Below are 26,644 nucleotides of genomic sequence, written 5' to 3'. Positions count from 1 at the left end.
TCTCACACTGCACACTGAGTGAGCACAGCTGGCCACTCCCCCTCTCACACTGCACACTGAGTGAGCACAGCTGGCCACTCCCCCTCTCACACTGACACTGAGTGAGCACAGCTAGCCACTCCCCCTCTCACACTGCACACTGAGTGAGCACAGCTGGCCACTCCACCTCTCACACTGCACACTGAGTGAGCACAGCTGGCCACTCCCCCTCTCACACTGCGCACTGAATGAGCACAGCGCAGGACCAGAGGCCACTCCCCCTCTCACACTGCACACTGAGTGAGCACAGCTGGCCACTCCCCCTCTCACACTGCACACTGAGTGAGCACAGCTGGCCACTCCCCCTCTCACACTGACACTGAGTGAGCACAGCTGGCCACTCCCCCTCTCACACTGACACTGAGTGAGCACAGGACCAGAGACAGAGAGGGTCGAAGAAAGCAGCGGAGCTTAAGTAGCGGAGGTCACTGTGTAGCCTGCTCCCTGAATCGTTGCGCTTATTCATTTGTGGATGTTAACTGAATCTGTAAGTCAGCTACACCGTTTACTTCTGAATATTATATTTTATTCTGGTACGCTTAACGTTATCGCTACTGTGTTATAGTTGCCTATGCTATTCACCAACTAAACATATCCTATTCAATGCGTTCACAGCCTCTTTCACGGCCACCATTTGTAGTAGCCTATTCACAAACTGTTTGCTCAAGCATAGCCTGGTCTCAATGCTAAGTTATTACTGTGTCATGCGCGCTGAAGTTAGCCTGTAACTATGTGATGTTGAATATGCTATGTTAAATAGTCGCCCTGCCTATTCAACAGGATAGCTCATGTAGGCTATGCAGGCTTAAACGAGCTTAACTCTCCTCTTACCGATCATGACGCCAAATCCCCATCTTTCCAGTGTAAGCCATCCTTACTTTTCATCATTGAAACAACCAAGTTAGCTGTTTAGTTCCACCCCTACGGTCGTTAACTGGATAGTAGTCAACAAGTCAGTTCAATGACGCCAAAGCTATAATGTGATTGGTCATCAAGGCACATTGCCCGTTTCCAAGTTGATTGTTTGTCCAGTACCAGAGCCAATATGAGTTACTATCCTGTTTCAAATATAGCCTGTGATTCCGATGCCTTACTAGTCTTCCACCTGTAAACCAGTAACTGGTGTTTTTAACAGCTTCAATGAAGCATGTTTCATTTCTGGCATTCTCTCAGTTCATACCCTTCAGTCAAAGTACCTGAAATACCTGAAGGCTTACAAGTGAACTCTGTTTCCCTGTCCAGTGTGTACCAGCTCTCTCTGGCCTTGTTTGTGTCCTGCAGCGGGACTCCCAGACTAAACATCTGGAGGCACTGAAGCATTCACTAGTCAACCACAGATGCATTCCACTGGTCTGTGACAGCTGCAAAACAAATTCATTAAGGACAAATGAAGGCAGGGCTTGAGGAAACCGAACATAGTGTAACATGCACACACGCACATGTTTTTCTTTTTCTGGGAAAGAGACAAAATACAATATTGACTCCATTATGCACTTTTTTTAGGCAGTTGTTATGTTTGAGCAAAATACACTACCATTCAAACGTATGAGGTTAGTTTTTCTTTCTTCTTTGAAGGAAATTCATTATTTTTATTGTGCAAGAATGCATTGAACTGATCAATACATTTACAGTGTTGCAAAATATATAATTTGCAAATAAATGTTGTTCTTTTGAACTTTGTATTCAACAAAGAGTACTGATAAAAAGTATAATGGTTTTCACCCAAAAATATTAATCAGCTGTTTCAACATTGCAGATCAGCATATTAGAATGATTTCTGAAGGATCATGTGACACTGAAGACTGGAGTAATGATGCCTGAAATACAGCTTTGCTGTCACAGAAATATATTACATTTTAAAATATATCACAATAGAAAACTGTTATTTGAAATTGTAATATTATTTCACTACAATAGTGTTTTACTCTGGGTTTTTGCAGCCTTAGTGAGCTTGGTATAACTTCTTTTTAAAATTTTACAAAATCATACCTATCCTGAACATTTGAATGGTAGTGAATGCTCATGCATGGAGTTTATACATTACTGTAAATGCAGTTTGGTCATATATTCCAGTCACAGCACAAGGATAAATAAGTGCTTACCTCAGTCCTGTGGCAATTCTTCTGGCATCCCTCCACTAACCCTTACTTTAATTTCTAACAATTTATGTCATATATTGGGCTCCAAAAGCTTGAGGCCGCATTTCATATTTGAGACTTTTAATGTAAAATGTGGGAAACTTGCACCGTTTTTTGGTCACTGATCAAATAAATAATTCTGTGACATTCATCATGTGGCTCTTTTGTAGAGATGGACTGGAGTTCACACTTCCATTGAAGCTCGAGATCATCTGGATCATCTCAAATCACGCTGGAGAACATGATCGTGAGGTTTTACACTAACTTGTGGAGTTCAGGCAGCTGTCGTTAAAGTAAGACAAAACAATTCCTTTGTATCTTTTCATGTTTTAATAATTTAATTTGTAGTAAAATACTTTGAATTGCTCTCAGACTTTTGGAGCCTGCTATATTAACTAACTTACTTTACAAAAGTCAGATGATGCAGATACACTTATAAAGCCTACTGTATCACATTTGATACGCAAATTTCAGAGGCCTGAAACTTTATCAAAACTTTGCTGAAAGTTTTGATGTACACAATGTACTACATGCCTTCTTAGCAAGTAAAAGGGCTTTAATTGTTTAAACGTCCACCTTCAGGTCATGGTATGCGTGTCTTTTTAAGTAACTTTTGTATTGTTAGTAATATTTGGTAACACTTTATTTTACTGTGTCCCTGTTACCTATGTTGCATGTACTTTTTGCATTTTACTTAATTATGCATAATTACATGCAATTAACCCTCAACCAAAACAGTTCTTAAATATGTAATTACACTGTAACAATGACACCTTAAAATATAGTGTAACCTAATATTTCAAGATGAACACTTACTGGACTGATGCAACTTAAGTTTACTTGATTATCCATGCATTATTTTTTTTATGAACATCATATTAAAATGTGACTGTCAAATATGATACAACAGGCTTATGTTTATTAGTACATCTGTCGTTCATCATTGTTTATTGCATTATATGTGTTGCCCCTACAATAATATCTACAAAGCTTTGATTGTAAAACTAAGCATTTAAGACATATTATTGGGCAATACTGTGACAGTTGATATTTATGCACTGTATGTGTTATACTGTTATTAAGATCTCATTGATTTACTCAACAAAAAACACACATACAAACATTTTTAGATCTTTTATTTTTAATATTTTGTCTAAAGATGAAATAATCTCATGCTTATTTCATGTGTCAGGCTTTAGAGGGTTAATGGAGCTGAAAGGAGGACATTACTGTTTGTTCTTCCACCCAGGCCAAACAGGTCACCTGTAATCTGACTGTCCCAGAGAGGCGGCACTGGCTCCAAAAACCTGAGACGCGACAGCCTTCCACAAAAAGCTCTACAGAGATGTAAAGGGTCTCTTATAGGCCCCTCTTGTTCAGTCTTGCTCCTGAGGGACGCATCTGCAGTGTCAGATCCACCGGCATAAAGATGGGAAGACAAAGACCTGGGATGTGACTTTTGAGGAGGTGCGTCGGGGTGAACGGAAGTACTTTTCACGATGATGACCTACATATCTGCTGCAGCTCCGTCTGAGACATGCGTGCCTGTGGTTCATGGGCTGCTGGAGGGGGATGGTGCTTGTCTCTGATCTTCATCTCAGTGGCTCTCACATGCTTTTGCTTTAATAGACAGATTTTACACTACATGTTGTGCTAATGATATTGAACTGAATCTGAATATTTACAGATCTGTTCCTAAATGTCTCAGTGATTTTCTCAGTGACAAATATGGTGTCATGACCTTTGAGGTTTGATGTTAGTTGATAGTAGTTTTATAGTTGTTATATGTTCTGCGGCAGTTTAGAAATGATTTTTCCCACTGATAATAATAGACTTTTAATGAACACGGAGAACACTAGCTTGCACATAACAATGTGACGTTAACACAAGACAATGAACAAAGGAGAACTAAGGGCTTAAAGGATCAGTTCACCCAAAAATGTAAATTCTATCATTAGTTACTCACCCTCATGTCATTCCAAACCTGTGAGACTTTCGTTCATCTTCAGAACACAAATGAAGATCTTTTTAATGATCCATTGACAGTTACGCAACTACCACTTTGAAAGTTCAAAAAGTTCATAAAGAGTCGGAATCGTAAAACAAATCCATATGAATTGAGCAGTTTAGTCCACATTTTCTGAAAACACAAGATCGCTTTATATGATGAACAGATGAATAGGCTTTTATTCACATATAAACATTCATCAACACAAACATCAGTTGTGCTCAAGGATGTTCGCTTGACGTGCGAGAACCAATGAGGTTCATTCTTGTGTTACGCAGCACGTTTGAGCTTAAGCACGAACCAATGAGGTTCATTCTTGTGTTACACAGCACGTTTGAGCTTCAGCAAGAACCAGTGAGGTTCATTCTCGTGTTACGCAGGACGTTTGAACTTCGGCAAGAACCAATGAGGTTCATTCTCGTGTTACACAGCACGTTTGAGCTTAAGCAAGAACCAATGAGGTTCATTCTTGTGTTACGCAGTACGTTTGAGCTTAAGCAAGAACCAATGAGGTTCATTCTCGTGTTACGCAGCACGTTTGAGCTTAAGCAAGAACCAATGAGGTTCATTCTTGTGTTACGCAGCACGTTTGAGCTTAAGCAAGTACCAATGAGGTTCATTCTCATGTTACGCAGGACGTTTGAACTTCGGCAAGAACCAATGAGGTTCATTCTCGTGTTACGAAGCACGTTTGAGCTTCAGCAAGAACCAATGAGGTTCATTCTCGTGTTACGAAGCACGTTTGAGCTTAAGTAAGAACCAATGAGGTTCATTCTCGCGTTACGCAGCACGTTTGAGCTTCCGCAAGAGGTTAATTCTCGCATGTCAAGCAGATTCGGTTGAGCTTCTATTAATGTTCGCTGATCAATATTTAAATGTGAATAAAAGCCTAAATTAAATCTGTTCATCATATAAAGCGATCGATTCTCTTCAGAAAATTTGGACTAAACCGCTCAATTCATATGAATTAGTTTTACGATCTCTTTATGGCCTTTTTGAAGCGTTAAAATGGGTTGCGTAGATGTCAATGGATTAACAGAAAGCTCTCAGATTTCATAAAATAGATCTTTATTTGTGTTCCAATGATGAACAAATGGGTTTGGAACAACATTAGGGTGAGTAATTAATGACTGAATTTTCAATTTTTGGTGAACTAACCCTTAAAATGCACGGAGGATGATGATCAACGTAACTGGGAGCAGGTGAGGACTAATCATTTCTGACATATATTGTTCGAAAGGACATTACACCTATTCATTCTTTAAAAAATCAGGGTCTTTAAATTTGAATCTGTTCACAGTACAAATAGATTGTGTATAGTTTTTTGCTTCAGACTTTAAATATACTTGTTGAGTGGTATGGATTTATTTCATGCTATACCTTTATGTCCTTTTTGAATCTTGAAACATTTGGACCCCATTGAATTTCATTATATAGACAAGAACTGTTTAAATATTCTTCAAAACATTTTTTTTTATGTTCCACAGAAGAAAGAAAGTCCAACAGGGTTGGAAAGGACACAAGGTTGAGTAAATAATGTCAGAGTTTTCATTTTTCAGTGAACTGAAGATTGTTGAAGGATATTTGCAATAATGTAAATTGACATGGCGTGCCAAGCCCACACAGGCGAATAAAGTACTGTTCATTACCTCAGTGTTGTTTATATCCACCATTCATTTTAATAGCATATCCATCTGATTCTATGTAAATTATGACACATGCATATGACTCAAGCTATCCATGATGATTATCTCTCCTCCTGTTTTCCATACCTTTATATTATTCGGTGAATACACTGTCTTCCCCACGAAGATTTAGTTAGAGCATAATTGGACGAGTAATTTAGGAGTAATAAGATCTGAATCTAGGTCAGACATTTCCTCGTCCTTTTTTGGCTCAGGGAATTTAAAATGCGGCTGCATTGACTCTCAGGACAATGGAGTTTGCTTGGAGTGTTAAAAATAAATAAATAAATAAGTGAATAAATAAAGACTTCTGTGTTTCTTCTGATGGTTAATATTTGAAAGCAAACATAAAGGACCTGTCTTCTAGTACATTGTTCTGGCACCTAACACAGAGGGACACTGTGCTGAGGATACATGAGGAGGAGGGAAAAGAGGATGCCCACTTGTGAATTAGGTGAATACAGAGAGTGGATGTGCCAATTTGTATGTATAAATGTGTGTGAGGGAAAGCAAAGGAGAGGGAAAGAGAAACCCTTGTGGTAGACAGAAAGAAATAGGATTTCAAGCTCAAACAGAGGAAGTTAAACCAGCTGTTGAGGTGACATCTAGGTTATAGGTTTTACTTCCTTAACCTTTTTGCTATGGTCACACAACAGGATTCACCATGTCCTCTTTTCTTGACTTTTTAACCATCGCTCGTCTGAAAATCAGAACACCAATGCATCTTCTGTCCTTAAAATCAAATGAAAAGACTACTTATGAATGCTGTTTGCTCTATGTTATCAAATTTCTGGTGAATGGGTGTGCTATTTGCAAGCGGTGTTTATGTTTTATGGATCAGTTTCGTTATTAGTATGCATCTCAGTTCTCCTGTGTTGTGGTATGTGCTACGGTCATAAAGCATGAGAGGAATGGAGAAAGTCAATGCAGTGCGGCTATGAAACACAATGTTCCCTTGAGAACATTTGTGATATATAACATGTAACATATAAGGGCCTCATCCCTCAAAATAATCATTGCTCAAATCTTAAGAATGCTGATTAATATTTCTTGTATTAAAAAGATGTAGTGTTCATGCTCTGAGGGATTGGAGATTAATTATACAAGAGATAAAGCAAATATGTATGCGTCAGAACATCTCAAAAGAATGTCAGGCACAATACTGCACAGCTATTTGCACAATGTGGCATTTTGCACGGCTGGCTGAGTCTTGAACACAGCAGAAATGGAGAGTGCACTGTGGACCCGCTTCACAACATGCGTTGTAATGCGAAATGTGAGCCCAGAGAACGCCTGAGCTCTTTGCATTGAAGGTGCGCGCTGCTGTGCACAACCCCCTTGATGCAGTTGCTAAGCAACCACTTTATCGTCTTGTAGGACCTGTGCCGTGGCAACCTCGTATCTGACTAACTGGCACCGACTCAAAAATACTGCAAAAATAGGGCATTATTCACCTTGGCGGTTGTGGGGAAACTCAGTGGGAAAGCACTGTACTCCCTAAAGAATTAAAAAGACATGGAAAAGCCCACTGCAACTTAAAGTTACTTGGAAAAGTTAATTTTGGAAAATGGAGCTAGAGCTGGAAACCAGCAACAAACAAACTTGTAATGTCAGACCAAGATTTTTTTTTTTTTTTTTTGCAACGTAGTATTCTGGTAAAACAGCAAACTTCATTTTTTTACTTTTTCTTTTCTTTTTCTTTTCCCACTTTTTGTATCATTATTATTTATGGTTGATGATATTAATAATTATTAATAATAATTTATATATTTTCTAAATGTATTTAGTTGTCTTTAGCTTTAAAAAAAAAAAAATACATGCAGAGAATAAACCGCTTCAATCCACTATAACAACAGCCCAACATCCAACCTGGACCAGCTATGGCCATCCTAAAAACAGCTTGTGACCATCTTGGACCAGCTATGGCCATCCTAAAAACAGCTAAAACCATTTTAGACCAGCTAGTGACCATCCTAGATAAGCATTAACCAGCTTGATCCAGCTAGTGGCCATCTTGGACCTGCTAATAACCAGCTTTGTTCAACTGTGACCATCTTGGACCAGCTAATGACCATTCAGGAACAGCTATGACCAGCTTGATCAAGCTAGTGACCAACTTTAACCAGCCATGACAATCCTAAAAACAGCTAAAAACCATTTTGGACCTGCTAGTGACCACCCTAAGCATTGACCAGCTTGGTCCAGCAAGTGATAAGTCTTAGACCTGTTAATGATCATTTTGGACTATGACCAGCATGGTCCATCTAGTGACCAGCATATGACCAGCTTGGGCTAGCCAGGTTAGACCTGCTAATAATTAGGAGGACCAGCCAGTGACCAGTTTATGACCATCTAGGACCAGCTTGGAACAGCTAATAAAAAGCTAGATGGAACTACCATGTTCCAAAACAAATACCAGTTTCAGCTGGATTTCCCAGAAGGGAATAACATGTTTATTTAGTTCTCATATTTATTATTGTTATTATTATTATTAGTTATTATTATTCATAATTATCATCAAATTAACCTTTAGAGTGTGACAAATCAAGGTTTTAAGTTCACTTGTGAATAAAAAATCTCAAGGAAAAGCAGAAATGTGTGCAGTTCAATGGAGCTGGGCTAAAGCGCGAGCGCGTCCCTCTAGACGTTATTAGTCTACATGGAGGCGCACTTCCGTCCCGCATAAATCGGTTTAGGGGAGCAGGTGCAGGGAAGGGGACTGAAGCATCACCTCAGATAAAGCAATATATTTGATTTACTGTAGCGTTTCATTTATACATATACGCTGGCTCGGAAGATGGTAGCAAAACAAAGAATCCGTATGGCAAACGAGAAGCACAGCAAAAACATCACTCAGAGGGGGAACGTGGCGAAGACCCTGGTAAGACGGTCGTTTGTCGTCTGTATAAACGTAATTTTGTCATTTATGTATGGATTTCGTTTTTAATGTGCATGATTTGGGGTTATCGTGACTCATTTCGAAGCCGTTGTCAGTTTTATCGATGGGTTTTATTCAAACATCACATGAGGCGAGTGCAAGTCTAATTCTTCACCTAGTAATTATTTTCAGTATCGGGGATCATCTGAAATTAGGCTTAATTCGCATGCAGTGTAAACGTGCTATTGTTTTACATAATCACAATCTGCTCAATAAGCTTTATTGAGTCACTACGTTATATGATGCAAACCAGATTTAGTTAACGTTGACGCCTGTGTTGTTGCCATGGTTACAGTTGTACAAACTGATGACAGATGCACATAACTAATCTGACCATTGGTGACCCTCCCTTGTAAAGGTGCAGTTTAACCGGGTCACTACATCTGTCATAGGCATCAATGAAATCATTTTGCCCTGTATGGCAAGCTGTAGTTGTATTTACTGTGAGAATGTGGCATGGGTTAATGCTTGATGAAGATCCATCTGATGAAGTACGTTAATGAGTATTTCGGCCATCATGACAGGAGTATGATAGTGATTATTAACATCCTCTCATGTGGATCCGTTTACGAGCGACTGTGTTTACAAGGATACTCACAGAGACAGGCACTTTGACATCATTTTGCGTACGTAATTCGACATAATTCTGTGTTCATATATATATATGCGGGGTTTATCAGTGAAACTGAAACACTGGCCAATATAGTGTTGGAGGTTTAACGACTATATACAATCTTCACTGATTTTACATTCCATCAGTAAGAGCGGAGTGTGAAGATTGAATGAGCACAGCTGAACATGAAATATTGCAATCCACACAACATAATGGGAGACATATCAAGAGTTCAAAAGAGGATAAATGTGTTTGTGCTCGTCTCGCTGGCTCATCTGTGACCAGGACAGCAACTCTTTATGGTTTATCGAGAGCTGTGGGATCCAGGGTAATGTTGGCATACCAACATACAGGACGAACCACATCCAACAGGAGTAACTGTCGACTCAAGAGGAAGCTGTCTGAAAGAGATGTCCAGGTACTAACCCGTATCCAAAAAAAAACATAAAACCACAGCTGTCCACAGATGTGCACCTCGACTCTCACAGAGTCAATATTCAAGGTCGGGCTGCTATAGCCAAACCTTTGGTCACTCGTTCCAATGCCAAATGTCGGTTTCAGTGCTGCCAACAGTGCAGATCTTGGGCTGTGGACAGAAACATGTATTGTTCTCTGAGTCCACCTTCACTGTCTTTCCCACATCCGTGTGTTACGGTGTGGAGAAGATCCAGAGAGGCTCAACACCTGGACTGTTGCTGCTCAGAGTGAAGCACAGGGTGGATCAGTGATGGTTTGGGCTGCAATATCATGGCATTCACTTCTGTGCTTGATGGACGCGTGTGTCACTGCCAAGGACTATCGAACCATTCTGGAGGATAACGTGCACCTAATGTTTCAAACATTGTACGGGGTTGCCACGTATCAGCATGATAAAGCACCATGATATATTTTTTAGCCACTTTGGGATATTTTGGAGCAAGTCTGCAAGTCTTTTCCTCCACTAGCATCACATGTGGGCCTGGCCACTGTTCTGGAAGAGGAACGGCTCAAAATCCCTCTGGCCACTGTGAAGGACTTGAATCTGTCATTCTCAAGACGAATTGATGCTGTATTGGCCCCAAAAGGAGGCCCTACATCATGCTAATACATTATTGTGCATGGTTTAAAACCAGATGTTTCAGTTTCATTCTCCAACCCCTGTAGTCTGTATATAAAGATAAATGGCTGAAATGGCTGTATTAGATAAAATGGCTTTTTGGTATATCATGATGCAAACAAAATGATGCACGAACATAATTTAGTGTATGGACAAATCAACAAGTCTTCAGGTGTTTGTTTTCTTTTTGTCACTGTGACATTATGCAGACATTTGTGTCATGTGTAAACAGATACCACAGCTTTGTTTTGTTTATGAAATATATATTTTTTATTTATGAAACATTTCAACTTTCACTGTTTCAGCGACCGCAGGAGGAGAAATATCCGGTGGGGCCATGGCTTCTGGCACTCTTTGTATTTGTTGTCTGTGGATCAGGTGATATTAAAGTTTTTTGATTAAATGTGCTGATTGCCATTCCTGTTTATGTAATAATAAACTGATTCCGTCATTTTTCTTTCTTGTTTTCAGCAATTTTTCAGATAATTCAAAGTATCCGAATGGGAATGTGAGTCCCAGTGTCGTTCACACACCCTGTCGTACACCTTGAATGAGATTCTTCGTGTGATTGGACACAGTCTGAAGGAAGACTGGAAGGTTGAAGTCTTTGTATGCTGAGCTGGATCTAGTGTACAAAACTACATGACATTGTCACACATGTTTACAGTGTCCCTGGATGAAGGGAACACGTGCTTTTCTACAGAACCATTTTTGTTGTTGACATCTTATTATTTTTATCATATTTATTTGTGATTGATGATTGCCATGATCTATTTCTCTATTTAACTGTGTTTGCGTGAGCCTTTTTCAAATAAACGTCAAACACATTTGGATAATGCCTCATTAACATTTCGCTTTTTTTAAAGCAGCTTAAGTTTATAAAGCGACGAGAATACTTTTTGTGCGCAAAAAAACAAACAAAAATAACGACTTTATTCCACTATTCATTTCCTTCTCTCTGGGCCTCGAGTTTTTTCACGTAGTGTAATAGCGCAGCGTGTCGGTGTTGCACGTCACCACGTAGGCTCACTATTGGCCGACGCTGGTCATGTGTGTGATGCGTGTGACGTACGCTGCGCTATTACACTACGTGAAAAAACTCGAGGCCCAGAGAGAAGGAAATGAATAGTGGAATAAAGTCGTTATTTCTTTTCTTTTTTTTTTTGCACAAAAAGTATTCTCGTCGCTTTATAAACTTAAGATCACTTGGGCTATATTAACGATGTCTTTAATGCATTTTCTGGGCCAGTAAGTTCTAATGCCTTAGAAGCCTATGGAGGAGTGAGCCAGCTCTCAGATTTCATCAAAAATATCTTAATTTGTGTTCCGAAGATGAACGAAAGTCTTACGGGGTTGGAACAACATGAGGGTGAGTAATTACTGACAGAATTTTCATTTTTGGGTGAACTAACCCTTTAAATGTTATTTTATCTTTTTTTAATTTATTTTTTATGGAAACATTCATGAATGTTACGTGACAGTAGATTATGATTTGTCGTGTAAAATTAGCAGACAGCACACTACGGCGCAGGCAACCCCACTGGATCAGAGGTCTTTATGAAAGGGATAGTTCGCCCAAAAATTTTTATTCTGTCACACTCAAAAATCCTTTACTCACTCTCATATTGTTCCGAACCTGTTTGAGTTTCGTTCTTTCTGCTGAACACAAAAGATGATATTTTGAAGAATGTTGGTTGTCAAAGAGTTGATGGCACCCATTTACCTCCATAGTAGGAAAACAAAAAAATACAATGGAAGTCAATGGCTACCGTCAACTGTCTGGTTACAAACATTCTTCTAAATATCTTCCTTTGTGTTCAACAGAAGAAAGAAACTCATACAGGTTTAGAACAACTTGAGGGTAAATGATAAAATGTACATTTTTGGATGACCTATACCTTGAAGTTTGTGTCACCTTGACCCTTACTTTTTTAGTTTTACCATCTAGTCCCTTAAGAAAACATGAATCAACTGAGGAGGAATTATTTTCAATTCAATCATTTCAATTTTTCAAGCATCAAAGAGGGACTTATTTAGATAAGATACTCGTTAAATTCCTATCTATAATATAGCCATTATTCATGGTACAGTTAAAATATTAAATTATGCACTATGAAAGAGAACAAAATAATGCAATTTGAAATGTACATTTTCTAAACACGTTATTGATCTTATTGTGAACGATTAACCTATGCATGTTTTATTTTTTACCTTTTTTTTTTAATCTCGCATTTTTAAAATCGAAATATAACTCGATCTTCCAGTGAAAACGACATTAGATTTACGCTTTTGATCATTAGCTCTGTTACACTAAGGTGCACAAATTCACAATTATCTGTCTATACTTCATCACGTCTTCAAGAAACAATGATTTTAACTTGACTACATTAACTAACATTTGAACTGAAAAAACCCAGCAACGATATAAACACTCACCACATCCCTGTGCTATGATAAACCCTGGCAAGCATTTCTAGTTCATTCAGAAGTCTGGTTGAATGCACCTGGCATGCCACACAAGCTAAAGCATCTCAAGGATTTTTCTCACAAACATGACTTTATTGAGAGTTGTTAAGTGCAACTGGCAAGTGCAATTACAGTATTTTACAACTTATCTCCTGGTTTGAGAACATGCACAGAACATAAGCATACAAGTTGTGTACACAATGCAAATCCATGTCAGCTATATGATAGTCAAGAGTAACTGTAAGTTAATAGATTGATCCAGAATACTTCACTGTCCAAACTGAAAACAGAAATCACATGGTTGTAATACTTCAAAATCATCTTAAGTGAACAAAGTAGTGTACAGCGGGTGTTAGATGAGTAGGTTTTTTTTTTTTGTCCGTTTGTCAGATAAATATCGTAAGACTGATCCTGCTTAACAGCATAAAAAAAAAAGAAAGAAAAAGGATGTTGTCTCCTCCAACTACCTCGCTACCCTTTAAATATGTACAACCTATATAGTGTCTCTTTAACCGCTTCACATGATATCGCTATTTTACAAAATACTTACACTAATCATACAATAATATACAGCCTGTCCACCTCGAATATTCAGCTTGCGTCTCATCCGTCATTCTCACTGCGCGGAGAGCGAATGCAGATTTTAAGCATCATGCCTCCTCGTTTTCTTCATTCAAAAGAGTATCATGATTACCCCAATGCAACTATGAACGTCATCGATGCGTCTGCCTTCCCCATGCCAGCTGGGGCACAGATTGGCAGATCTTCAAAGTTTCATCACATTCGTCACCAGAAAAGTGCTTGCTTTACTAGAAGCTCGCAGTCTAAAAAGACCGCCGTCAGCATTGACACTACAAAAGGTAAGGGAGACATGACTGAAAACCAACATGACTTTAGACACAGGCACAGTGATTCTTTATATCATGTCCACTCCGATTGTTTTTCTTCCACCTGACAATCACATTCTGTGGATTTTGCCAACGTCCCAACCTCAGCCAACTGGATTGTCACCGGTGTATAAATCGCCTCAGTACGACATCTGTCAAGTTTTGAAAGGTGTGCAAATTTCATCAGTCTAACATGTGAGTGAGGCATGTTTGTTCATAAGCTTCAGTCCGTTTCCTTTACGGTTCGAACCACTCAGTCGCCCTCAACAGGAACTTTCATCCTGTGCTATGCCGAAGGTCCCGAGTTTTGTGCTGCCAGTTGGGCCGACGGGACGGGCGGCTGCTGCTGCGCTCCTTGCGTGGAGGAGGACGACGACGGGGGCGAGCCGGTCTGAACTTGCGCCTGGAACTGTGCGAGCTGCTCTGGGCTGGCCAGGTTCTTCAGCAGGTTGTTTTCTTGTTCCAGTTGAGAATTTCTCTCAATCAGTTCTTTAATCTGTTCTTTCAACACCTCCACCTCCTCACGGACAGCATACATCAAGTGACTCTTCACAAGATCCTGAAAGTGGACAGCAAAGCGTTATTTTCATATCTTTCTTTTTGTTTATTCAAACCAAAACATCTGTGTTAACTCACACAAACATCTTCATTTTATTACATGTGTCATATTGTTATGTGGAAACACAAATCTCCTCTGAGGTGCCGTGTTCACGGTTAGGAAGGTTTGGAATAAAGTCTTGAAAATCATTTACTCGCCCTTATGTTGCTCCAAACCGGTCACGTTATGAGTTTTCTTTCTTCGGTTGAACACAAAAGAAGATATTTTGAAGAATGATGGTAGCAATTGACTTCTATAGTTTTTTTTTTCTCCTACAATTGAAGTCAATGGCTACCGTCAACTGTCTGATACCATCATTCTTCAAAACATGTCACGTTCAACCAAAGAAAGAAACTCATACAAGTTTGGAGCAATATGAGGGCGAGTAAATGACAGAATTTTCATTTTTGGGTGAACTATCCCTTTAACCTGCTTCTGCTGGATACCCACACTCCCTTTATGCCGCTGCTCTGCGTCACCAAACCGACAAAATGGCCGTCCCACACCGCGTCAGGCCAATCAGAAGCCGAGATATTTTTAACTAGGTGTAAAAGCTTAGGGGTTTGCCTAGCAACAGTAACAAGGCGCACAGATCGCGTGAGCACGCAGGCAAAACCCCAGGCAAGTCAGCAAACAAACACTTCACTCGTTTTCTTACCAGCTTTTCTGTTCAAACTAAACCTGGACTAGTCTAGAGCGAAAGCTTTATACCATGTTCAAAACAATGAAACGTCAGAATCGACGCCGTCGCAATGACAGAACAACAATAATTTGATAATGATTACATAATTCATTCCCCCGGCACTGATGCAACTCGATAGACTGCTTACAGCATGTAAACAATATATCTGTTTAAATATGCCCTATTCATGATGAGAAAAGCAAGATGACTTACCATCGCTTGTTCAATTTTGTTGTCTATGGCCACAACACTGGCGCCCGATGAGCTGTGGGGGGAAAAGAGAGAGAATCGTCACTTCACTGCTTAATTACACGAGAAACTATGGCAACAGCAAAACAACATTACCCTAAACACACAAAATGACGAAAATCATCGCTTCAAGGTTATGTAATATTACACATACTACAATGTTTTCTGTGGAAACCTCTAGAACACGCCAAGCGCTGCTGTATTCTGTCGCTTATTCAGAAAGATACACTTATAAACTCAGCACCATCTTTCAGGGACTGTGAGTGAAACAGCAGGCAAGCAGCTTAACGTTAACGTTACAGCTGAGGGTTTTACCCGACCGAAGCAAAAACCAGCCATCAAAACGCTCAGCTGTGATATAAGTTAAATGAGACGAATTCTCCAAAACAGCACCGCGTATATTTTCATTTCCACCGCTCTAATTTTGCACAATACATGACACAAGCTTTAGCCTTTATTACGAGCATATCAAGTCTGACATTTTACCTATTGTCGAGCTTGACGGACGAAGTCTCTGTCCCCAACAACGACGAGAGAAAAGATATTGAGAAATTTCTAAGCTGACAAACACCAAGATCCATCGCCACGGAATAGCATGGAGAATTCATGCTATTGCGTCCATATGAAACCGGGCAGGGAAGCGAGCGCGTGTCCTTCCTACAGCCTTTCGAGCATTACATCCTTTGTGTGCGTTTGCAGGGATATTATGCCGTGACTCCCCGGCAGAAAAGCTCGCTTTATCAAGAGACCGTACATCCAGTGCCGCAGCACAAAGAAACTCCAAGGTCAGCTCATCTCTGCGCTGGTGAATATCTGCAGCCTGGGCTATTTGCATAATATATTTTACACCAGCGCAGCTGAGCTCGCCATTGGCGGAGAGCGGGCGGAATTTGACTAATCTATGCAGCGACGTCCCCGTTTGGCGCTCTTCCGACTCGCTCTGGATAATTTATTCAAACGCCACTTGCCTTATTCGACAATCCGGTTGGAGCGAGTTGATGTTATTTCCACCAGAAGTCTCAAGGCACCAACAGCTCTTATCAGCCCATTTCTATTACTCAGCATCTATTTTACCACAGAAAGCTGGCAGAAATGATGTTTATCCAGGTTATGTCATTGGCACGGCCCTTCTGGGGGAGAACGTGCTTTTTTTTTTCTTTTTTTTTTATACTGATTTCTGAAAAATATTTTCCAGTTTGTTTAGTTGAATTGAATACACGGGCAAAACAATATTTGAAGGGCAATTGCCTCTGCTTTGAGCACAGCGTTTACATGCCGCCACTTATCGGCAAGCAGCGGAACTGCAGTGGAGTGAATCCCTAGAGCAGGGGCTTCTGGAGCCCCATCAGGACCTTCAACCGGTCCCAGGGACTCCCAATAAGAAAAGTGAAACATTTTAACGATAAAACGTCATATCTTCCTGAGAACCAGAAAAAAAGTTTTGGAATTTAGTATTTTTCCCCCCATGTAATTACATTGTTTAGAGCATTAGAAACAAATGGATTTTTTTATTTTTTATTATTATTTTTTATTAAAGATATTTTATTCACGTTATACTATATCCACTGTAGTGGACACCAGGACTGGGTTGTATAGGCAAACACCTTTTTTTTTTTTTTTCATTTTCTTTTTTTTTCATTCACCAATAAATTTTTAGGTTTCAGGATTTTTTTTAAACAAAGTTTGTATAAAGATGATTCTCAACTTTGTTATGAAAGATATAACGGAATGAATTAATATACCATTTTACTTGTTATGCAATATGTGGGTAAAATGGCCATAAATGGGAAGTCCCCTTCAATACAATGCATCTAATCATATTATAAAAATGTTGCCAATTATTACACTTCTTTTTTTTTATTACATCTAATATTTCATAGGAATATTGATATATAATTTATTTTCCTATTCACTTCTTGTGATTCACTTGTTATGTCCCAAAATGTCTGATAAACATGCTTCAAGTCCCGGTGTGTCCACCACTACAGTGGACATGTATAAAATCAATGCCCTGTCCCAAGGTCTTAATGCAGAAAGCATCAACAGCATGTTTAGATAAAACTCGCTCCCCTATGCTTTAGATGCAGCTAACTAATCTCATGTGAGCTTTAATTGAAGTGTTTAACTAAACATCAGCGTGCTTCATATTATCTGTGCCTGCACATGTGCTTGGTTTGCAAAGCTCAGGGTGATGCCAATTCAGTTGCAGAAGAGACAGAAGACAGATGAGCAAACTAAACCCAAACGCACTAATTCAACAGGACAGTTATACATCTCACACTATGGTGATGAAACTATGGTATACCTCAAACTTAAAACTTTTATATATATATAAACAAATGGACATGAAACATTGAGTTGATATCATAATGTAAGCAAAGAATGATAAGAGAAATGAAACTAGATATGTAGGAAATCGTTAGGGACAACAATCAATTATATATAGTTAACAGTCATGACACAAAAATATCTGACAACAAAGATGTGTAATAATAATAATATTAATAATATGCCTTAGTTTGCATACAAGATGTGCATATTTCACAATCCACAGTTACATCAGCTTTGCAGTTTCAACACGCTGTCATCTTGAGTCATGACTGTGGTTAGGTTGGTTCATTTCTGTTGTAAAGGTGTGTGTGCTCATCATCTACATGGATAAACTGTAATAAAGGTGGCGTAACACCCAACCGGTAAGCTCAGAGGAATGCTTCATTGTGCTCACAGGATCATTTCCCGCCAAATGAAAACAGATATCCTCAGTTCCTCTGAAACATTGCATAAGTCCTGTCCACTAATGACAAAGAAAACATCAGTGGGATTTAACACTGCTGTAATGTTTAAACCAAGTGTGTACGCTTGCATCCAGTAAAAATAGATCACTTATCCTAATGAAGTGCACACCAAATGAAGCCCCACGCTAAGCTGCTCAGGACGCTGTTAGCTGTTCCAGGCTCTTTGACTGGAAGTGGATTTAAGCAATTATGAAGTCCAAATATACCTCTGCTGTCCATGACCTGACCTCACAATACCACCATTCAGAGCGCTCAACTAAACGACACCTACTTATTGACATCTTTGTGTGGCGATCACAGTTCGCCATCTCACTATTGAAACAGTCACAATAAAAAAAAACAGGCCATGGCACACACTATTACTCCAGGTATGTACTATGACACAATTTCTATAAACACCTGGTTGGACCAGTAGAAGGTTCTCTGGACAGTGTGTACTCAACATAGTGAACAAGAAGAACATGTTTGTCATTGATAAAGAAGCTTCTGTCTAGAAATCTGTCTCAAAAGGTCAACAGAACAAATCATCCATCTACCCTTTCCACTTAAAGTTTGATTGTAGCTCGAACGGAAGATCTTTGCTCTAGAAACGCCCAAGTCATGGGTTCAATACCCAGGGAATGCATTACCAAAAAAACAATGTTAAATGCAATGCAAGTTTCTTTGGATAAAAGCCTCTGCCATACGTGCAAACGTAAATGAATTTCAACAGAGATCAAATGACACCTGACAGGAATTAACAAAATAATGGAGACGTTTGACATGCACTGCCATCTCAAAGCATTTCAATGCACCAAATATTATTTTGCACTAAAACATTCCTTCTGTAAACCAACATATACTTTGATTCTCTCGATTTATCTTCTTTGCACATAAATCAACAGACTGAACATGATTTCCTCATTAAAATGCCCAGATTAATCTGACACACATATGATGCTCAGAGGAACAAAGACCTCCTGAGACTCTCCAACAAATAGATGCCACACTTTTCATTCATGATGTCAAATGCATTTGCATCTTGGTTAAGAACCGGAAAGCATATGAATAGAAAATGCCGTGTAAACTGCCTTGTCTCACATCTAATATATGTATATGGTAGTGTAAAACACACTTTACCTTTTCAAATGCTGCTCTAATTCCCAGAACAAAAGCTTCATGGCCATTTCGTCTCGGCCGTGAACTGGGAGGACCGTTTCTCTCATTGATGTCGATCACCGGCCCTCCAAACACAGAACTTGCTCCTCTATTCCTCACACGACTCAAAAACACACACGTGCACATCCACAAAGAGGCATGGCCACTGTTTCGCTCCCTTCCTCTTCTCCAGCAGCCGTAAAAGCTGAACCATCGCCACCACAAGACCTGGTATTAGCTCTGTGGTCCGGTCTCTGTTTGCCTTCACTATACTGCCTTTGTGCATATAGAGAGATTCGTGAACGATTGAGTGAAAACAAGAGTAGGGCAAGCTGTGATGTCACGTCACTGACATGGTCACGTGACTGTTACATAAACCAGCAACAGAGATTAAAATATTCCCAATGATGGCTTCTCGCACGCATCCGTGCTCTCGGGGAGGCTGCCTTCCTCGCAACCCTCAACGGCTATCCAAACCTATCCTGTCCCAATGTTTTTCTTCTCCTCTTTATTTTCCCGGCACAGAAGCGTGCATTTCTCCCCTGTGGAGAGAAGAGACGGGCCCCTGCACTTGAGCCGGGACTTATCTTGTCACTTCTCATCAGTCTTGTAGCCCGATGCAGGCTTACAGCGTGTGCGGCTGGTGAAACATGCACACACGTCTCTTGGCTTAGGCGGCTAGCAGTAAAAACAACATGGATCCCAACATTGGGAGGGATTTTACCTGTTCAAATAAAACTCAGTGACAGCTTTGAATGGCATTGTGAGGCTTCTGCTGATCAGAATGAACACAGCTGCAGAACTTCAACTTGACTGACTGAAGCTCAGCGGCTTACAAATCAAGCCTTCATAATACTTCAGAATCTTAACTCAAAAGGAAGTGATCTTCTGTCCGGTATTATGGTTTTAAATCACTGCATTGCACGCGGATCATCGGATCAATAATCTGAGATATTAATCATTGTACTCTTTAAATTTACAAATAATCACGTTATTTAACAACTGATGTTTTATTTTTATTTCATATATACAGCACTTATGTGCCAAAGAACAAAAGGAATTTTAAGTGAATATAAAAAGACTTGTCTCTGTCTGATGCAATAGTGCACTATGAGAGCACTCTAGATGACCTCAAAATAGGCGTGTTTTATATAGTTCATTTTAAGTCCACAGCACAGCTTGCATTATGATAATGCCTTATAATGCACATGATTCCATACAGGCTTCATCATTTAACATTTTTGCATAATTCCAACATTTTTATCCATTAACAGTTACCATCTCTAGTGGACATGACGGTGCTTCAACAATTAAAATAAAACAATAAAAAAAATTATGTTTAACATTTATTATTAATGATAATTTATTATTATTATTATTATTATTATTATTAACAACTGAACAGCAACAAGCATTTAAAATGCAATTGTCCTAACCCCAACATTTGTTTACAAAGCCTTAAAGGAAATCATAGCCTACATCTTGTGCTTTCAAATTCAAGTGCCATGAGTGACCATTTATCGCTTCGTAATCATGGCAGTCCAAGTCTGAGAACTGGGCAGCCTCAATATTTACATGTAAAATAGACTACCATGATTTGAATAAGTGCCTGGAGAGATTCGCAGAGAGAGGAGCTGAAATGGACACTGTTTAAACAGCTGTGCAGAGGAGGACTGCTGCTTACAGAAGCCCTGCAGTCGGCAGCTCCCCGATACCCGCGGGCCTTCAGCGCCACAGAATTTACAGAAAGGTAACACGTTTCAAACAGTGCATTTAGACAGGCAGGACTGTCCCTAGGCAAACGGCCACCCTCAGTGTCTGTAACGTATCTGAGTCGGAGTGCAGATGCCATTCTCCACAGTCTTCGACCTGACCCCCGAGTCACAATAGTACGGCGCAACGCCATCTGAAACGGTCCACCAGCATATTCGAAATCTGAATGTGTACCTCGCATACTACTATACAAGTTGGAAATTATTACTGAGAGGCTCATCTCGTGAACATGGCATAGCTGGAAGATTGGTGAGATCACATTGTGGGATTTCGGCATGAACAAACGAAGGCCACCCTGCGTGAGAGAGAGATAGAGAGAGAAAGTGCCATTTTGCCATTTGGGCTGACAGCAGCAGGTTGCACAACAGAGCTTCATCCTGTATTCTCCAGCTCTGACAGTGCAGCACACACAGAATAGACTGGACAACCTCAGCAAGTTTCACTCCATGAGCAAGAAAAGAAGCATGTGAGAACAGCTTCAGTGCACATTAATGACTTAATGCGGTGACGTTTTTCCAAGAGGAGACGGATGTGCACTTCCTACATTTAAACATTTCACAATTTACTCTTAATGAAATGTCTTTTTAGATTATAGGCATGTAAAAAGTGCCTTTTAAAAGGGAAAATAATTTGCTTCTTCTGGTTGTATCTTGGAGCAAACCACAGGTTCGTGAGGAAAGTGGCTTTATTTTCCGTAGAGTAGCATGTTCCTCCAGTGTTTAGGGAAGTGTGAATGGTCACCGACTTCCTCACACATTTGTGGTTATGTAACAGTTCTGTGCAGACAGAAGAAACAGGTATAAGTAATGTGGAGTGAAACCTGGAATTAACAGGATTAGCCCAAAAGCAAAACAGCCACGGAAAAGACCTGGGACGAGTCACTGAAGTAGTTTCCACTACAAAAAGCATGAAGGCCTGCGGCTAGAATAGAAGCCTTCTTGCCTTGCCGCTGTTATACGCACCAAATCTGCACCGGTCCGCCCTCTCCCTTTGTCTGGAAGCACTGTAGCCTTTATATAAAGTGACAGACGAGGCACTGTAGAGATGCAAGATTCTGGGAAATTTACACACCCATGTTATTTTGCATTGTGTGCACCTTATAGCCCCATTGCACGCAATATATTGTAGCTTTCACCGCTTTATAAATGCACTTTTCTCAAGTGAACACTTCAAACCGCCGGAGACAAACAGCCATTGATGGAGCGGTTAAGCTCCAGTTGGTTGGGGCTGATCGAGCGAGACAATAGCTGGGATATAGGCGAATTGAAGGGGATCTGAGAGGGGGGTTGTTTACATAGTACACTATGTTCTTGATGCAGACGGCCAGTCAAGCACGAGTATTACTTCCACTCGAGCTCCTAATGCGATTTGCGGGCTTTTCGGTATGTTTGCAGACACTGTCAAGATGTAGCTTTATTGTATCAGACTGAGACCATAAATGAAAAGTGTGCTAAAGCTGGCCTGTTCTCCACATGGCGCCTTTTCGTTGTCAAAAGGATGTGATTAATATAGCAGAATCCTGTTAAAAAAAAAAAAAAAGTACATTTTCACACTAAAAAGTTTCACCCCTAGTCTGACACATGGCTAGCTTCAATAGCTAAATATACAATAGAATTGAATAAGTGCTTTACCACAAATCTAAATACAAGAAACTAATTTGAAATACATTTTATGAAAACAAGTTGTACAACGCCTTTTCTTTCGAACAAAAGCACCCAGCAGCCCTCCATCTTTTAATGGAGTGTTCAGGCTTATGTGCATGTTTTTCCAAATGAGATATTTCACGGCATGCGGAGAAAGCATTGAGGCTGATGCTTGATTAATTTTAATATCAGTATGAGCACTGGGATAAATCAGAGGAGGATCTCCATCCATCACACTGTGATATAGAAGCCTAAAAAAGGAAGAGGCATCTCCTCCTGACTGAACAAAACATTCCTACTGTAACTCTATAGGATGGGTAGTGTGTGAACAGCACAGGACCAAAAGCACACAGTTCTCAGGTGAAACAGGGTTCATGTTCACAGACAGGACAGTAATTACCCTGAAGTAGCAAAAGAGATAACAGGCCAGCCCTCAGCTCATATTTATTTTAAAACATGAATCATTCCAGTTTCATGTGCAACTACATGCCAAACAGCATGCCTCTCAAATAGTGTTAAGCCGAAAATCTGCTGATATTTTATTTTGCTATATTCTTTTTTTTGGCCAAGCTGAATTTTCAGCAGCCATAATTCCAGTCTTCACATGATCCATCAGAAATCACTCTAATATACTGGTGAAAAACGTATTATTCTGTATTATTAATGTTGAAAAAAGAGCTTTTTCTGGATTGTTGGATGAATAGAAAGTTCAAAAGAATATCAAAATTTCAATGTGGTAAAAATGTAATTGAGTTTGTATTTGAGTTTAAGGGTGTAGTTCGGTTCGTTTGGTCCAAACTAGGGCCGCAACGACGCGTCGACGTCATCGATTACGTCGACTATGAAAATACGTCGACACGCATGAAATGCGTCGACGCGTCACATTCATTATTTACGTTTAAATATCGAGTAATGGCGGCTTCTGCTCCCGCTCATGGTGAAAATGACAGACCACGATCATCCAAAGTATGGGAATACTTTAAACTACGGCCGAACAGAAAGGTGTGAGACCTGCACTCCCGCGGGACCCAACGAGTGCGGCACAGAAATAGATCTGATGGCTGAGAGTGCGGGCGCGGGCGGTAATACACTCGTGTGTGTGCTGGTTGCGGGAGAATAAAACGATTCGCGGGACTCCCGTAAAATAGAATGATCTATAAATTGAACATCTAAAAACGAATAAATTATCATTCATCTGTTGCACAAAAGCAACAAGAACAACTAAAACAAAATAGAAACGATTTACAGGCCAGAGTCTCTATCTATTTATAACATGTTTGCAGCGTTGAACAATGTAGCCAATCACAGACAAACGTGTTGGTTTCTTGAACGCCAATCAGATGCATTTAAAATAGAATCCCCTCAGCGCTCAAAATGGACTTTTTGTTCAGTAGAATTCTGCATACTGGCAAATCATCTGATTATAGCAAACGAAGTGTAGATATTATGAAAGATTCATTGTGCACCCAGTTTCATTTATAATAACAGAGATTTGTGTGATCGCGATGACCTGAGATGTTAAGGGAGAAATCCTTCCCGTGCAGGTCTCTAATGTAGACTTTAAGAACAAACGACTAACGTTATATTTACATTAACAGTAGCCTAGGCTGCAATCTATTGTATGTGAACCTTTTTGCAGATAAACACAAGTGCATTTTCGAACAAGTTAATGGACAAGTTAATTGAGTAAGTCATACTCCCACTACGGTAATTAATAACAGACTATAGTAAACATTTCCTAAATAGGCCTGTGAGTGACTATCTTACATTTTATGAAATAGTACCATTAGTTTAAAAAAAAAAAAGTTTAAAATGCTTCCTGTTCGCATATTTCATAATAAAATGACAAATACCCTTTCTGAAATATTTTTTTTTTGTCATCATTCATAGATTTCATGTTAAAATAATATACAGATGCACTACCCTCTTCAAAATACAGCTGATATATTGTTGTACTTATTATTTATTGGAAAGTTTGCCAATGGATAAATCAACTAATCCCAAAAATAATCATTAGATTAATCGGAAAAATAATCGTTAGATTAGTCGACTAATCGAAGAAATAAATCGATAGATTAATTGACAACAAAAATAATCGTTAGATGCAGCCCTAGTCCAAACCAGTCCTTTTTAGGGGCATCGTGTCCCGTTTTTGGTTAGCTTGCATGTCTTTGGTCTGTTTTGTGTTCACATTTCATTCAAAGGGCAATGCTTTTCGTTCGTTTGGAAGCGGACCAGGACCCATCTTTTCAGCGGTCTTGGTCTGCTTTTTTGTGCGCACTAGAGTTCGGATGGCAGCGTTCACACTTATTCAAATGGACCACACAAACAGAGCAATCGCACCAAACATGCCAAGTGTGAACATACCATAAAAGTATTTAATGCAATGAATACACAGGCATCTGCTGTAGATATTGGTAGCTGCATCAGCCATTAAAAATCCCATAGTTTCGACCACTAATCCCAAATATTTACATGTTAGACACCTAGGGAAATGCTTTACGTAAATGCACACACAACACTGGGGCCCACACTGTGCATTTCCCCAATAATTTACCATGTCTCTGTTGGCTCTCTTTCTTACTAAACTGCACTGCCTGTTTTTTCCAGATTCACTGAGTGGACTCCCCCGCCTGCTCCCTCTCTCCATCTGTCATGTCAGCCTGTGACGAGTGTTCCTCTCTCTCCGCTCTGCCCTAATTCTGAGAAGAATATATACGCTCAGTGCCAACAGGCAGAATCCAGTTTGCTTATGGAAAAGAGCCCGTGAGGAGAGGCGCGGAGTCGTCCGGGCAATGAGGTGGGAAGCATTCCAAGCCCTCCCTCCACAGCGCTTAAAAACCTCAGAAGCATCTCTGCAGTCGTGTGCTGGCCTGTGTGAGCACACACACACACCTGCAGCAGCGCTGGAGCTGCTCTATATGCTTGGCAAAAACAGACACGCGACTCACTGAATGCCGAGTAAGGGAGCATTACTGACTACAGCCATAGACACATGAAGTGTCTTATTGTTTATATCACACTAAAAGATAGGTGGCAATCATAATACATCAAGTAAAAGTTGGAGACAGCAGAAAAGGTACACATACATATTCTTTTGTTCTATTTAGGGCTGTCACGATTCCTCGAATAAACTCGAGTACTCGATTTGAAAAAGATTTCAATTTATCGTGTGTCGAGTAACCGGCAAAATACCAGAAGTGGCGCAGACGAAGAAGTCCACAGACGAGAATCCATGAACCGCATTATTATTGGACCGTTTTCTAAGGCTGCACAATGTATAAAAACCATTTTAAAACCATACTACAGCAGATATTAGAGATTAAGTGGACATTTGACAAGTGTTGTTTGGCCAATATTATTTGATAATAGGATTTGATTTGATCATGCATTTGTTATAATACATAATTACATATGTATTTGTTTTATAAAACCATATGATTACTTGCTTTTGATACTTTATTTGTACCAAATATTATCGCCTTATTGTTATATATGCAAGCCATTTTAAAGGCTATTGTTTGCTTAGGTCTAGTTTTATTACCACAAACAAATTCTATTACTTGATTAATCGTCCAAATCGACAAATTACTCAAATAATCATTAGTGACAGCCCTAGTTCTGTTGCATTGCTACACACCTGTCCAACAAACCTTGTTCATCAGACGCTTAAATCCTCATTGTTCCTCACTTTTGTCTCTCATCTATGGGTGGCAGATCATTTAAGCCTCTTTCACACAGCGCGTTGATTCCGGTAACATTGCTGGGATCAGTCCCGGAACGTCTTTACGGGATCTTTACGGGATGTGTGTGAACATCAGATTCCGGAAAATCACTGGCAGTGTGAATGAACCAAAATCAAACGATACCAGGATAAATCCCGGGACACATTTTCAT

At 39.8% G+C, this 26,644-nt stretch overlaps 2 protein-coding genes across 4 annotated transcripts in view; one reads left to right on the top strand and one right to left on the bottom strand.

Moving 5' to 3' along the window:
* The first annotated feature begins 8,511 nt into the window (after nucleotides 1-8,511).
* Nucleotides 8,512-11,419, top strand: serp2 (stress-associated endoplasmic reticulum protein family member 2). Its single transcript, XM_084422242.1, has 3 exons — nucleotides 8,512-8,751; nucleotides 10,823-10,895; nucleotides 10,989-11,419. The coding sequence occupies exons 1-3, from the start codon at nucleotides 8,668-8,670 to the stop codon at nucleotides 11,027-11,029; spliced, it is 198 nt and encodes a 65-aa protein (XP_084278368.1). The 5' UTR covers nucleotides 8,512-8,667; the 3' UTR covers nucleotides 11,030-11,419.
* A 1,636-nt stretch (nucleotides 11,420-13,055) lies between these two features.
* tsc22d1 (TSC22 domain family, member 1) overlaps nucleotides 13,056-26,644 on the bottom strand; it is a 50,395-nt gene continuing 36,806 nt past the window's right edge. The window contains exons 1-3 of one of the 3 annotated variants that reach the window (XM_084420310.1): nucleotides 19,314-19,952; nucleotides 15,364-15,415; nucleotides 13,056-14,429 (exon numbers count right to left, since the gene is read on the bottom strand). In XM_084420310.1, the coding sequence (XP_084276436.1) occupies nucleotides 14,157-14,429; nucleotides 15,364-15,415; nucleotides 19,314-19,399 (411 nt within the window). In that variant the 5' untranslated portion in view covers nucleotides 19,400-19,952 and the 3' untranslated portion in view covers nucleotides 13,056-14,156. Of the gene's footprint in view, nucleotides 14,430-15,363; nucleotides 15,416-15,885; nucleotides 16,442-19,313; nucleotides 19,953-26,644 lie in introns of those variants that run through there. The other 2 variants (XM_084420309.1, XM_084420308.1) reach the window with 2 other exon arrangements.

The sequence above is a fragment of the Rutilus rutilus genome (assembly GCF_951802725.1).
Source record: "Rutilus rutilus genome assembly, chromosome: 10".
In the NCBI taxonomy this organism is placed as follows: Eukaryota; Metazoa; Chordata; class Actinopteri; order Cypriniformes; family Leuciscidae; genus Rutilus; species Rutilus rutilus.
The sequence above is the reverse complement of the archived record's forward strand: the minus strand, read 5'-3'. Positions and strand labels throughout refer to the sequence as shown.